The sequence below is a fragment of the Mycteria americana genome, chromosome 3 (genome assembly GCF_035582795.1).
Source record: "Mycteria americana isolate JAX WOST 10 ecotype Jacksonville Zoo and Gardens chromosome 3, USCA_MyAme_1.0, whole genome shotgun sequence".
NCBI lineage: Eukaryota > Metazoa > Chordata > Aves > Ciconiiformes > Ciconiidae > Mycteria > Mycteria americana.
Window position 1 is genome coordinate 69,931,402 of NC_134367.1, and position 16,052 is coordinate 69,947,453.

Consider the following 16,052-nt stretch of genomic DNA (forward strand, 5'->3'; position numbering starts at 1 on the left):
CAGCTAATACTGCTAGCAAACCAAGTTCTCAACAACAAAGTAAGTGCTGCTTCCTTAACAGCAACCTTTTTCAGAACACCAACACATAGGGTTTGTATGTTTTCCTCTCTCATGCCCCCACTTCCAAGCAGAATAACAAATGTGATTACAGCTATTAAATATTCCAACTGAAGTACAATCATTTAGCAGTAAATAAATATATTCTATTTGGCATAGTACGTTGATGATTCTTACACACTTTCTATACAGATGCAGACTGTCAAATTTACTCCAGGAGGGATGTAAAATTTACTCCAAGAGGGATGTAGCATTTACTGAACATCAGTACATAGTAATTGAACAGATAAAAAATGTTGACCCTGTCTCATTTCCAAGCTTTCTCTCACCAGCTGAAGGATCAGTTCTTTCTCCTTTTCAACCTACATTTTTTCTGCACAGTTTCAAAGAAATGATAGAAGCTACTGAAATGTTTCTATTTACCATAATAATGCAATTCCGCTACTTTAGGGATTTTCTTCGGTAAACAATCTCAGATGACCAGCATTAAGATGAAGAGCTAAGCTACCATAAAGACCCCAAACTTATGTCAAATTTGATTCCGTGATTATCTGTAATCTGTGCTCACCTCCCTCTATAGAGTAAATTACACTCAATAGAAGGGATAATTCTAAAGGAGACAATACAACTTAAAGCCTTATCCTGCCATGAACTAAAGCAGCAGCCTTTTTTTCAATTTAGTCAATGAGGCTTAGTATACCCAAAAAGAAAGAACCACGCTAAACATTTTCCTACAGTCTGCACAAGCACAGTATTTAGCATTTTCCTAAATCTGAAATTTTAAAATGCCATTTCTTTACATGACAAAGAACAGCAACTTTTCTTTGCAATTATTAACACTTGACCACCAAAAGATCCATTCTTAAAGATGACCTTACAAGGAAGACAAATAGCTGTGACTTCTTGTCCTTTTTTCTGATTCATAAAAGGAAGGATTCAAACTTTACGCTCTCCAGGAAGTATTTATTCTACTTTTTTTTTTTTTGCTGGAAGTTTATAGCAGTTCAACAGGATGGCAGATATACCGTTCAAATAAAATTTTACCAAGGAATTAGTTTAATTCAAAGTATTTACAAGTTTTTAGTAGAAGAGGAAGTTGGGAAGAGATTCATCGTTAAAGAGTTTCAACCTTTCTGCTTTCCAGGAATTACTAAGAAGGTCCATAATCTACTAGTGAGAGCTCCAAATAAATGCCCAGGAAAAAAGCAAACAAAATAAACAAAACAAACAAAGACTCAAAATTAAATGCACCCCCCCAACCCCCCCCCCAAAACAAACCAAAAAAAAAAAAACCCACAAAAAAAAAAGAAAAACAAACCCCCAAAAAACCCCAAGGCAAATCAAACAAAAGTCTGGAAAAATGTACTTCTGAAGCACACACCGATCAAAGCTTCACACTCCCTCTTTATGCGTGTGTATCAAATGCATCTATCAATCTAAGAAAAAAAACAACACATCTCAATGTTTTGTTCTCTGCTAGTTGTTTTTGAGATTCAATCATATTGATTGATTCTCTGTTCTTGCAAAATAAATAGGCTAAGAAATGAAAACCCTGCTTATTTTCTGTGTCTGCTCCTTTAAGCAATACTAACATCAACTGTGCTAAAAGCTGCTTAGGAGCACAAAAACCTCCAATCTATTCAGTATTCTCTATCTGGTGAGGGCAATTATACACACAGAAGACAACAAACGTATCACCTGACTAGTATTTGCTGTATGCATACACCACATTTTAAGTTAATGGTTCAGAGCAAAACATGACAGTAAGCCTCACTTTCTTGACATACTTCAATATCCTAGAATGAAAATTATTTCGGAAAGTAACACACACACAACCAGCCACCCAGTAGTAAACACATTTGTGTTTGCTAGCTTTAGAACTCTACCTGCCAAGCCAACAGCCAATTGATTTCCTTGGCGTAAATTCGACATTTCCAATCTGGGACATTACCCAATATGAGCACTGTAAACCCTTTCCTAAATGAGGTAATCACAATGGTGCTGCTATAGTTCTGGTTGACTTGCAGTTTCCATTACAATAAATCCTTGCTGCACATTCCCAGAGGTTTTACAACTTCTCTGCCCCTTTAAAAAAAAAAGTTACTCCAAGTTGAAACCTGCCACATAAGACTTTAAAAAAAAAGCAGCATATTTTCCTTAATCCTCAAAATAATCTGTACATAAGAAAAAAAGAAAAATGTTTCTCTGAATATTTACAGTTCCACTCTTAAAACTATGAGGACACTGACAATGTTTATTTTTTAATTCTGCAAATCAAGAATATAAAAAATGTTAAAGGGAAAAGTGATTAGCACCCTTTCATCTTACAGTATTTCTATAGCAAAAAAAGGGAGAAAGAATAGACTGAGGCTCAAGCCTCGTAACTGACTGACTGCAAGCAGGCTCAAGGCACTAAGACAACTGCATGATCAGCACTGAAATGAAAAACTACTGAAATACTCCCCTCTAAACAGCTATTAGAAATGGCTATTGGACATATCCACGCAACTATCTTTCATAAAGAATTTACTATGCATTATAGCAACACGATCCTATTTACACAATAAGTTGTTGTTCCAGTTCATCAAGTACACAAGGAATTTTAATGCATCCTAAAAAAATCAATTAGGCAATGATCATCTGATTAAACAGGCACATCACACCATTCAATTCTTTCAAACATATTCATAAATCCAAGCCTTCAGACTTTGCTGAAAAATTCTAAAACGCATACATGGGTATTTCAAGGAGATGATTTTTAAGCTAAAATTTAAGCTAAATAACAAAAAAAAAATTACATGCTATTAACATGAAAAAGCAACACCACCAGACAATGGCAGAAAAAAAACCCTTATTTTAATACATACTCTGAGGTATTTCTAGTTTTAGCAAAAATGTTTTTACAAAGTAGCAGAAGGCTTTCCTACAGCACACAGCACTAAAGCACAGAAACACTTTGACAGGGCAATCAAACCAAAGCCAGAAACTGATTAGGGCATCATCACTTACTTGCTGGAGGTCCAAAAGGGGTGGGGGGAGAAAAAGAAGTTACATGAAAAGGAAATTATTGTCTTTATAATCAGATCTTATTACTCACACTATAGTGAAATATATTGCAAAATCAAGCCTGAAGTTTGCAGGTGCTAAGTAACTCTGCATATTAAGATGTTCAATTTTGACATCACCTCTTTGTAATCCCAAGAAATATCTAAGAGCCTAGAAACTGAAAGTTAAACCTGAAAGTATGTTTTGTCTGCTTTCTGTTTTTACATACATACTGCGATCTCCCTCAAGTCCTGGGTGAGGAGTGCTAATAATCCTAAAATTACATTCATCCCATGCAAACCAGAAGAGCGAGAGAACATGAGATTATGAGATAGCAGTACTAAGATTTACATGCAAGACCAGTGTTTTAAAAACTTGGGATGCAAACACTGGCCTTCTTGCAACTTGTGTTTCAATCATGTTGGAAACTGACAACATAGGCACAGGTCAACTTGCTCCCAGCTTTCCCTTGCCTTCTTCCCCTCCCACTGAAAGAGAACAGGAAAGACAAAACCCCAAAAGTTTCCTAACGATGTAAAAATCTCTTTGTAATCATTCACCATACATATTTATGCCTACTGACAAAAGAGACATAAACTGTCAAGTCTGCAATCCTATGAATTAAGTCTATGACTCTTTCAGTAATACCTTCCTTTCTTATACTTCCCCTTTCATACAGGTGCAGAATAATTTGATTTTTAACCTCCTAACCCATTAAGACAATTTTATCCAAATCAGTCCAAATGCTTTATATATGTATTTGACTCACACCGAGTTAACTGGACATGCCCTTAAAATCTGACAAAATGCTGCAGCATTCTTCAAATTGCTTAGCACTTTGTTGCAACAAGCTATCACCCATCTTCACATGATAAATCTGGATCTCTGTTGTCAAGCATTGGAGAAGAGAAAACCTCAGGTTACCGTTAGCTTCATCACAGTTTTACCTCTCTTTCCTACATGCCTACTTATATATCTCAACCCCTTTACCTTTAGTCGTATTAGTGAGTAATGCAAAAAGATTGTCTGCATTTCAAATTTTGCCCCTTATATAAGGCTTAGCGTTTTGTTCTGGGGCTCATCATTGGTAACTCATGAGAGATGAGTTCCAAGCCCAAATGCTTAGGAGATCTGGTTTCTCTCTTCACAGCATCCTTTGCAGCCATGTCATAGAACATATCCCATACTTTCCATACTCTCTTCAACATCCTGCAATTTCCATACAGAATTTCAGGTTTTATTTGCACCTTCCTGTTTGGTATCAAGCATGTCTAGACCAAACAGCAGTTGTTAAGAGAACGTCTGCAGCATTACGTAGATATCACTTTTTCAACAGGTTAGCAGGCTATGCTTGACACCCATGCTGCAGATACGTAGAATGACTGCACCTGATAACATTTCATCTTTTTCATCCTCTTTAATCTTTCACTGCTTATGCCAGAGGCCTCTCTTCCCATGAGCTCGCTCTCCACCTCTGGGCTGCAGGCTGGAACACACTATTCTCTGCTGCAACTTGACATAGACCAGCTACCTACATCTAGGCAATTATCTTCATTTCTACCATTTCCATTAATTTTATCTGGATCTTTAGGGTGTTGTTTTTCATCTTTATTTCTTCATTTGCAGCATCCTGCAGCACAGCCTACAAGTTAAAATCTGTCAAGTTCCATAGTTCTAACCTCAAGCCACAACACTCGCTGACAAAGAGCCAGACTTAACATTTCAAGGTCTTCTTCAAAATTCAACAATCTTCACAGCCTAACAAAAAGCCTTCTCATTTCATCCAAGGAAACAGAACTGACACCCTCAGCTATCTTTGGGCAACAGCAGACTATAACTTAAAATAAGAACAACCTCCCCCATCAATGTTTCCCACCTTTCCTAGAGTGTGGCACTTCCACCCTCATAACCCATCTACCCAACACTCTCTCTGCACAATACTTAAATCTGAGCGCTGTATGTGTTTAAGGCACAGTATTTTTTAACCAATCAAGTTTTCGGAAGTGCCTTGCGCTTTTGATAAATTCAATGTGACACTGTAAAGGACTCCAATTTCCAGAAAGTGCTGAGATTCATCTTCTGAAACTTCTGGCAATATTATTTATTTTATATATATATTACATCTAGAAGTAGGTACATGCTACACAGCCAATTTTAACAAGCATAGCTAGGCTCTCCTTATTTAATATTCATGTCACAGGAGTAAAAATCCAGCCAGGAATCAAACTGTGGCATCCTGTGCCAAAGACAACTTACCACTCAGCTGGTAAGTTGGCAATTCAATTTACAAACCTGCATTCCTGCATTTTAATCCTTTGTAGAAAGGTGGTAATATATGAGCAATATGAAAAGGACTGGATTCAGATCATTAGAGGTTCACAAACCAAACACACGAAGCTTTGGAGGCTGTCCAAAACAAAATCATGCCTAGGTGGTGATGTCCGTTCAATAAAAATTCAATGTCATAATTATCCTCTCACTTTTTCCCCAAAGAGCATTAGTGCTCAGAACTGTGCTGCTGCTCAGCCAATTACATTAATGCTGTGAGAAGACGGATAGGGCCGGCAGCCAATCGCTGTGCCAGGTCACTGCCTGCTGACGGGTAATTTACAATTATCAAGCAATTAGCAAATGAAGTGAAAATTCAACACATCTCCACATAACACAGAATAACTCATTTTAAAATTAAAAATATGTTTTAATAACTTCATTTTGGCTACAGACACACAGAGAAAAATAAAGACTCCTTTTTCCAATTTCTCCTCCTTTTACAACTGACAAAACACTTTGCTGTCTGAAGCTAGTGACCAAACATACTGTTTGATGTTTCTAAACTAACCAATCTCTTCCTTGCAAGTAAATATCTATTTAACAACAGAAAATAATAAAAAAAGAAAGCTGTTGATAAAGATACTATTCACCCAACTAGTATATTTGAAACTGTTATTTAATTAACCATCCTATGAACATCCTGTCCTGGTGGATGTGTGATAACTAGAATTAACCAGGCATCTATCTGCCAGGAGTCCAAAATTTGGGGTTTTTCTCTATATTTAACAATAGATGACCTAAGAAGAAGCTGATCTGCAACTAGTCAGTTGCACAAACAAATATTCTTTCCCATTAATGATCAAGATAAGTTTGTTGTGCTCACAACACAGTATAGAGCTCTCACTGCATACACTCACAATCCTAATTCTAATTTAAAAAAAAAAAAAAATAGCAAAACATAACTTCTGGATAACCTTGGTTTATCCCCCCTCTAGAAAACTACTGCATCTTCCTTGGTATATGGTATGAACATTGGAATCGACCTTCTTTAAAAGGGTAGGAAAAAGGCAGAAGAGGTCACTATCAACAGTGAAATCCAAGTAGATAAAAGGAGTTTACTACATTTCTATGTCCTCTGATAGTAAATATATATATATATATATATCTCCTAAATTTAAAGAGTTAGCAAAGGGAAAAAATAGGAAAAGCTACCAAAAGGAAGAGAGAGGAAAAAAACCCCACAACAAACAGCTGATGTAAATATGTAACACTTTTGTATGCACTGGACAACACTAGTCTTGCTGCACTGATGTCAGCTCTAGCTTTTCATCTTACATTTATACGTTTCTAAGCCAGAGAGAAAGAGAATTTAAAAAAAAAAAAAAAAAAAAAACCAAAAATATACAAGGCTAAATGATGTCAACTGGAAAAAAAAGAAAACTTATGGCGTTTGACATACTTCTCTCTCCAAAAAGACACCAGCAACAAAGTAAACTTTTTTCTGACTGTATGAGGTTTCAGGAAACATTCACGCTGTCGACATAATTTATTTACTTCTAAAACAGTCTTTCACCCTCCTTCTGCACGGGAAATACTTATTCCTGAATTTTTTTTTCTTGCACCCTCTGTATTGCCGCAGTGTCAGAAGGGAAGAGAAGGAGAGGAGGGAAACCAAAGCAACACGGAAAAATCCTCCACAAACCTGTTGCTGTGGATACTGCATTCCTCCCATGGCTGCCGGGGCTCGGCCCTGCATTCCCACGGGATAGCGCTGGGGGCCGGGAGGGCCGTAGGACTGCCCGGGGTAGGGGCTGCTCTGCTGCGTCTGAGAGTGAGGGTTATTGCCCATGCCGTACAACTGAGGTCTCTTCATGACCATTGGATCCATTGGACTGCCCTGTGTTAAACACAAGCAAAGAAAGACTTTAAAGATATGGAAAGAAAAAGGTCAGAGTAGTCATGCTTACTGCGGGCAAACTATACGCGTCTTTTCTCAGTGCTTTATACATCAAATATTGACTTGACATACAAACAGGCAAAGTACCGTACTCTGGTTCTCATATTAATTAGAGGAGGTTTTTTGAACAGTGAGTTTGGGACTTCAATTGCATTTAAAAAAAAAAAAAATAGTAATTTTGCACTCGAACTTAAGGTTGTCTCTCACCTACAGAAAAAGCAGAAAAACTGACCAATAAATTTCAGCTTAAGGAAATAATTAAGTATACTGTTGTAAACTGATTAGCATCACTGACTCTAATGTTTAAACATAAATAAAACCACGTCTATCAAGACAGACACAAGTAGTGGACAAGCCATTTAACCTTGAGAAAACATCTCTTTTCTTACCTTGTAAAAAGGGAAAGTGGAAAGAAAATAAAGTTTCCAAGAAGCACAATGCATACAGAACGCTGTATTTCAGCGTTTTCATATTGCTATCATGTGCATTAATAAGTTTCCAGATCAAAAGGCAAGTTATAACCCATATTTTACATGAAAGTTTATTTGCCTCCTTAATACACCTTAGAAAATCCAAACTGCAATCACTGATGCAGGGGGAGGGGAGGCAAGGGAGGGAAGTTTTATTTTTAGACTTTTTGGCAGCACTTACCAAGCACCGTAACAGTTTCAGGACGGGTGTCAACCATTGTGTGGTATTACTCTCATGTTTTATTACTGAGGACTAACTGAACCAGAAAAAATAGCATATTTTGTCAAGCGCAGCACTGTATTGTTAATATGACATCCATTTTTTAATTCCTGAGTGCCTGTTATATTCACAGAAGAAGAGGGGAGGGAGCTTTTAAAAAGCCTATCACAATCTCATCTTCATGAAAGAGATACATATCCCCCTCCCCTCCTCCCAGGAAAAAAGACCTATTAATTCACCCTGCCAGCCCACCCTCCTGCCAGGAGCAGGATTCCTTCCCCCCATAGCACATTTTTTGTACAGGTTCTCCTACAGTGTACTGTTGACCAGTTTCACTTTAAAGCCTCCTATGTAACACAGCTTCTGTAAGTCCTTTTTGGCTATTACATTCTGATGTAATAGTTATTATGACAATAAATTACGTTTCCCCTCTCCCATCCCTGTTTCTCCTCATTATTGCTGTTTGTACTACTAACACACTATGGCTTTTTTTCCCTACACACACCAAGTATGTGCTCTCCAAAGTAGTCACTGCTTAACGAACTCTTGCATGTTGTTCTTACTCTTTCCTTCCTGCAAGTAAAAAAACTCAAACCTTCTCACTTTTTTTACTGGCTTTCGCCACCCTTACCAATACTGATTTGCCAGGAATGTCACCCAGGCTGAATAAAGTATTCCAAATGTGGCACACTACACCTGAGGAGGTGGAAATAACCTCCTCCTCTTCACACGACACCTCCATTCACCTCAGAAGAGGACTGCCCTTTTTTGCCACCATAGCGAATTGCACATTCACTTCTAATTTTGGGTGAGTACTAGTCAGCAATTTTCCCTTTATTATTTGGCTTCTTTGTGGCCAGATTAGAAGTTTCTATTTTTCACCACTAAATGTCCCTGGGTAATTTACTATTTATATTTCATACTTTTCAAAATAAATGGTTCCTCCACCACTTCAGGCCACCTGACCCATAACAACACTCTCGTATTTTAATTTTTTTTTTAGGCTGTCACGCACTCTCACCACACTTTTAACTAAGAACAACACAAACACAAAGGTTCAGCAGATGAACTAGAGATTCCTTCTTACAGGGTCCCAGGGGACAACTTACATTTCCTCCTATGGACCAACACACTTTATCTATGTTTATTTCTGTGTTTTAATGTTCATTCTGTGCATCACCTGTCATATTCATCTTCTCAAATACAAATCCTTGTTCAAAGCAAGTCTTGAGCTTCCTTCACGAGATTCTCATGAAGCCCAACAGCACTGTTCACTGCCACCATCTTCTGTTTCAGGGTATTATTTCCAGGTCTCAAATCCAATAACAGCATTTACTCAAATTCAACTTTAATTAATTTTGAGTGTAATATTTTCTGTTCCACATCCAATACTTAAATATAATTATAAACAATGCAGACAGCTACACAGCTAAAACAGTCTGACACTTTCCATTATTAAGACTACTTTCAGGTGCATATAAACTTTGCCAAACTTCCAAGCATTTAGGCTGAAATTTTCCAGGCCATATGTATGCCCGAGGCTGAAATTCTCTGGAAAATTCAGCAGAAACAGTTCAGCTATGTCTTAGAATGAGGTCACTGAAAAATACATCGTTTATGTTCTTACATAAAACACTTAAAAATACCTCTTGAATACCATGCTTTGGGGCAGAGAATTTTAATTTGCAGGGTGACATTGGACATTCGGGAAGGGCGAGATGTGCACCCCTGTCGAGAGAGCGCACCCCAATGTCACCAGGCCGTGAGGAGCACGGGAGGAAGAAACGGGAGCGTGCGAGCAGCACAGCGAGACTTCCTCAGAGGAGTTACAGGGTGTATGGAGGCAGCCTCAAATTTGCCAGACAAAGAAAGAGGGACAATGGGTTAAAAAAAGCAGCAGAGACAGAAGTGAGGCAGGAAGAATTGAAGGGAAGAGGAAGAAACAAGGTCAGGAGGTGACATGGATACAGGCCGAAGAGTCTCTGTCCTCTGGACTAGTGACCTCCAAGCAGTGGAGGTTTGCTGTGTGCGTGTCAGGAGAGTGAGCCTCACTGCCACTTCATCCTTCCTTCCCTTCTTCTCACCAGCCTGCTGCCTCTGCTTCTCCTTGTCCTCTCCAGGAGAGCTGCTTTTCTTTCCCTCAGGTGACATCCCTCCACTTCAGAAAGGTGGAGGGATAAAGAGCCTGAGATATTGCCGTAACTCCAGCCTGCAGGCAACACACACAATGCTGAAACCGAGGGGGCTGTGGTCACGGGGTATGGGTAACAAGGGACCTGGGTGTACGCAGAATTTACTGTGGACACTGCGACTGAGGCATCAGGATCAAGGACTGGAGATACTGAATATGAAAGGGCAAGACTGAGAGAGCGGTAAATATCCACAGGCAAATTACTGGGACAACCCAGAGAGACCTACCCTAGCTGTCAGCGCTGCCTGTTCCCTCCTCCCTCCAATGTCTCAGGGAAAGAAAAACAGTACAGAAGAGTACTCTGATCATCTTTAGGACTGGAGAAGACAGACCCAGTGAGGAAGCACAGATCCCATGCACTGGCCAGTCCTTACAGAGGGCGGCAACTCACCACTGCTATTCCCGACTCCCTTCAGACTAGATCCCAGTCGACTGTGCAGTGCAGCTATAAAGGTTAAGACACCTACCAGCAACTCAGTGGCTGTCAACGTATTTCTGCAAGGCAAAACAAAACCAAATAGCTAGCTCTTCCCCAGGTTTAAGAAACATTACCACTGCAGAAGTTAAGAGCTGGTGGAATTACGTTTGCCCTTGCAACACTAAACGCGTCTCCTTCATAGATATAACTGTATCGGTCTTCAAATACACGGTCACACTTTTGTCCTCACAGGCAGTGGATGTGCCTGCTCTGGGGATCAGTCGACAGGAGCGCAGTGAAGGGGCTGTTGTGTGCTATAGGACCGAATGCTCCACTCATCGTATGGGTAGCAAACGAAGCAGAAGATGGTCTTACCATTAAGGTAGCTGTAGGCTGCTCAGGCAGAACTGGAGTCTACCTCTGCATCTGCCACAGTTTTTCACTAAAACAAAACATTTTCAAAATTTACCAATATAATGCATCCCTCATTTCCTGACTTGAAATAATGGGATTTACATTGCAGAAAATGCTGCTTATCTACAACTGCAACTACTTTTGAGTTTGATGAGAGATGTGCTTTGAAGGTGTTTTCAGAAGCTGTATGTTCCAGAAAATTTAACCCACAGCCATCATACACAGGCCACTCAAACTTCCTACAGCAATGCCTCAGTTTCCCAACTGTAAAAATGAAAAAAAATCATCATCTCTTCACCAGAGAGGTAATTTTAGAATTTAATATGATTGTGATCAATACCATAGAAAACTCTCTAACAAAGGAACAAATTTTGTCTTCAGAACAGCGTACAGTGAGAAAGACCTGGAGCCATACACTTAACTGAAAAAAAAAAAACAGCTGTTCACCTAGTACTATGTGTCTGTACAGTGGAGGTAAAAATTTAATTATAACTTTTTCCAACTTTAATGCATGCACCGTTTCCAGCTTTAGCATTCTTTTAAAGTTTCATTTTTATAGCAAGAGTTTCTTTCATCCACAATGTTCTGAAAAGTTATTTAGAAGGAGTTGTTAGTTGAGAAATACATATTATAATCTTATCTGAAGGTTCATTTAGCATTTATTAAGTTCAAACATTTCCTTTAACATCGGTTCCAACAGTTTTCAAAGACAAGTTTTGGGTGACAGGATGATTACAACAAGAATCAACCTCTTCATGTCGTAGGGATCAACAACCAACCCCTCCACACCTGCTCCCTAACACTTACCGAAAATGACAGCATTGCTGTAACTGCATCACATTCTAAAACCCAGTGGGCATGTATGACCATGAATGGATGATGGCATCTTCCATGCCTTTACTTAATTCTATTACATGCTGTACTACAAAGTTTTAATTACTTTTTTAGTTTTATTTTAGTTTCATTGCAGTCATCAATATCCATTTATTTCCTTTACCTTCCTTTACAGAAGGGTCCATTTTTTCTCTAGTGCTATTTTACTCCCAATATACACATTACCTTTTTACCAATTTAGCTAGTGTTTGCTCATGCTATTTTTACTGCCATATTCTACCAGGCAAGCCTGAATGGATTCAGCCTTTTGCTTCTGATTCTGCACCTCCTCTTCAACTTGCTGCATTTCTTTTAAACTTTGCATAGATCTGCAGTTCCTCAAAACACCTTGGTCTTATTCTTTGCTTCAGTCCACAGTAACATTATAATTTATAACCCCTTTATTATAGTGCCTATCTTGTCTCAGTATCAGATTCATTTGCACAGGTACTATCAGGCTTTGTCAGAACAGAGCATTTCATAAGAGTCCTTGCCTATTATGTACCTTCTGAGTGCATTAAAACACCCAACGGAAGGTTTGCTAGTGATTTCAATAGGGCCAAAGTTTCATTCCTGGTCTTCAGATTGACAGTCCAACCATTAAGGTAGGACGCAGAAAAGCCTACACTGCCTACAAATAGGAACTGACAACCTTTTTCTGTTACTTGCTCCTTTTTTCAATGTTTCGTGTAGAAGAATGAATAAACTCAGCATCCCTCCTATAAGCAGAAGTGGAAAAATTAATATTCTACGCTCACTTGTAAACTCAGTATCACCACCACTTCTGCTCTCCTCCTAGCCAAAACAATCAAATAAATCATCTCACCCTGAAGTACCTGGAGATTCCATTTTACCTTTTCTAAAGTGAGAGGAAAAAAATACTACCATTTTCTCTCATCATTTAACCAGTGTTTTCCCATGTATCTTGTCTCCAGTCAGATCTGAGGCAGGGTGCATGCTAGAATAACTTTAGCAGCAGTCTGACCAAGATGTATCAGCTCTTCCTTCTGGGACATTACTGATGTTACGTATGCATTATATATACACTATCAAGTTATCAATGTATGTTTCACTTCTAACAAAACATCATCTTTATTTGAAAGACCTTTATGAATATGAACAACATTGGTGACAGTCCCAAAATGTAACCTAGTCCTTTAAAGATGCCACAAAGAACCCCAACACTAAAGTTTCGAGGCAGGGAGGAGTAGAAGACACTTTACAAAGGTCACAGTGGGATTCAGATGAGACGATAGAGCTTTTACACAAGGCAGACAGAGCAATTCACTACAAGACGAGTATTCACATGAGATATAACTACTCTTCAAGTGAAAGTGTGCTTTTTTGCTTGTTTAAACAAAAAAATTGAAAGACGCAGTGGTTTGGATGATAACAGCGAATGCTGCAATTTAGAGGGACTATAAGCCACAGCACATCCCAACAACTAATGCTACATCATTTGCGCCTACAACAAAAAAACATGAACTCAACACTCTCAAGTAGGCTTGCCCTCAAACTCCTAGAGCTACTGAATACAATAACTCTTTGTTTATTCATTGATCTGCAGCCAAAGCTTCTCTCTCAGTATTAAAAAAAAAAAAAAGCCTCTATTAATACCAAAGCCTTGAAACCTCATAATAAAGACAGCTGACAATCAGCTACCGACATTCCAAGAAAGATGGGCATGGAGCTCTCAGCTCTGGGTCAGGCAGCAAGTTACAAATTTATCGCTAGAGATAATCACAAGTATTCACTATAATACAATGACACAGCTGGCATGAGGACGAAACTGGGGAAAAGATAATCCATTCCTAGATAATGCCATAATTTGTATGAACATGTACAAGGACTCCTCAGCCAATGTTTTTACACGACAAAAGCATGGGTATCAAAACACAACTCTCCTTACGTGTGTTTTAAATATCCATTTAAGAAAGAGGCCAACAATTACTAAAAAAGTATTAATGTACAGCATTAAAATCTGACTTACATTAATACTAAAATCTGAGAGGTGACTGGCAAACATGCTTCTACCCTCTGTGCTTTACTAAAACTTTTTTTTTTTTTAAAGTAGTCAGTTGCACAAATACAACAAGAAATAAGCAAAACCAAAGAGCCAAGCTCAACATAAGTCTATGATGAAGGAAAATCCAGTGAATGAAGAAGCATATACTAGCAAAGATTTAACAACAATATCAATTTTCCTTGTCTTCAAGGCTCTGCATACTCTCTGATTTCAGCTGCAGGGAGAATCGGAAAGATAATTTCCCACTCAAAACGAAGATCACATAATTAAAAAGGGGAAGGGGAGAAAGTCAAAGCTATGCCCAACCAAAAATCAACTACTTCACTAGAACATTTACAAATAATTATACAAGCAAGTACCTCTGAGGGTGGGGAGAAGGACATTTATAAGCCTGTTTTCCAGTTTTCTTCTGGGTCCTCTTTAACACAACCTGAAAACTGGAAGGTCAGTGATTCAGCCACTGTCTAGTTATTATTTTGTAGATAGATAAACCTAAATGACTACTGAAAGAACAAATCACAATAAACATAGCAAAGAAAAGAAATGTGTTTTTAACGAGCTACAAAACTAACTTCATCGTGTTGCCACTGTGAGTGCACACAAAGGTTAAGACAACATCAAAGAGCAATTATACCCATTTATCACACCTGATGGCCAAAATAATCCTATGTCTCTGACAAGTTCACATGGTTATGTGAACAGCTCAGAACACTGTTGCCCTTCAAATTGCCTTTGTCACTGCCAACCACTGACATATAGGTAATACCCTGATTGCTCTGAAGTCAATTGAAGGTGAGTCATCCGTCCCCATCCTGCTCGAACCCTCAGCTTTCTTCTGTAACCCACTTTCCTAATTCCAAACTTCTTCCAGGAGGACTCGGGAATTATCTTCCTGTCTTCATTTTTGTTTTCTCCAACTTGGATATTCTGTACAGAGGAGACACCTTCCCTTAGGCATGCAGATGCTCTAGTTTCCTAGCAAAAGTGCTCCCCAGCAAGTTAGGAGTAATTTCTAGTGCAGCAGAATTTAGGGATTCTTACAGACATCTTCTAGCAAACTTATCTGCAACCACACGATATGTCATCAATTCCATCTGCTTTTCCTACTTGCTGCCAGATCATGACCATGCTTTAGCTACTTCCATCCACAGTCCAGCATCTGAACTTAAAACTGTCGGTGTAGGGTGGTTTTGTACCAATACAACAGCTTTGGCACTGGAGCATGTGAGACTTAGGCACAGTTTTAAGTCTGCCATTTCTGCTACCAAAATAGTAATCCGTGGCAGGAGAGCAAGGCAGATAGTGACAGAAAATAGTATCTTAAAGTTGTGAGGCTAGGTTCACCAGACGATGTCTCACAGTCCTAAGGCCTTCTCAGTAGCCAACACTATGGCTCAACAAGGAAGAGAAAATCCATTCATAAACCCAGAAAACTGTAAGTTAAAAAAAGAAAAGCCCCACCCAGAATACCAGTTACTTCTATTTTGTCTGGCAATGAGGTTCTCAGCTTCCTAGACAAGTAAACACCTTCACTCACTGTGCACGGCTGCCATCTGGAACTCAAAAAAAATTCCCTTACCTACTTTGTACAGCTCTTACACAAACACAGGGTTAGATGGACAGAAAAGGATGTACTAAAAATAGTGTCTGTCAGGCAAGTAGCAGAGAGCAGCCTCGAATGGAACGAGGGGAGCTCTGCAGGAAGGCTCCCTGCAGAGAAGTACTGGAGTGGGAGGGGAAAATGCAGAAAGTCCTGAAAACCAGTAAGTGACAGAAGGGGGGGGGGGGGGGGGGGGGGGAAATAAATGAAAGAAATCCCACATCCACTTCAAATTTTAAAAATTTTAGAGAAAAACCTTCCTAAACCCAATAAATATTCAAGCAGATTTGAATACGCTTCCTCAGTTACTTGGCTTTATTAGCAAAAATAAAATTAAAGGTTAGATGTATTTAATTGCTGGAGAGAGCACTAGCTGAGAAAGTGACATTATGGACACTGGGGAGAACAGTGTACCCACAAAAAGGTATAACCAATCACAACTAGGTCACAGGCCAGAAGTACATACAGTTAGCTGCAGATTTTTTCCACTCCAAGCGTTATATATAGTTC

At 38.9% G+C, this 16,052-nt stretch overlaps 1 protein-coding gene across 8 annotated transcripts in view; it reads right to left on the bottom strand.

The window, feature by feature from the left end:
• The window catches only part of ARID1B (AT-rich interaction domain 1B), a 336,420-nt gene that overhangs the window by 295,241 nt on the left and 25,127 nt on the right, over positions 1–16,052 (bottom strand). For all 8 annotated transcript variants that reach the window (XM_075498937.1, XM_075498939.1, XM_075498938.1 and 5 more), the window contains exon 2: positions 7,076–7,270. In XM_075498937.1, coding sequence (XP_075355052.1) covers positions 7,076–7,270 — 195 coding nt within the window. The remainder of the gene's footprint in view (positions 1–7,075; positions 7,271–16,052) is intronic.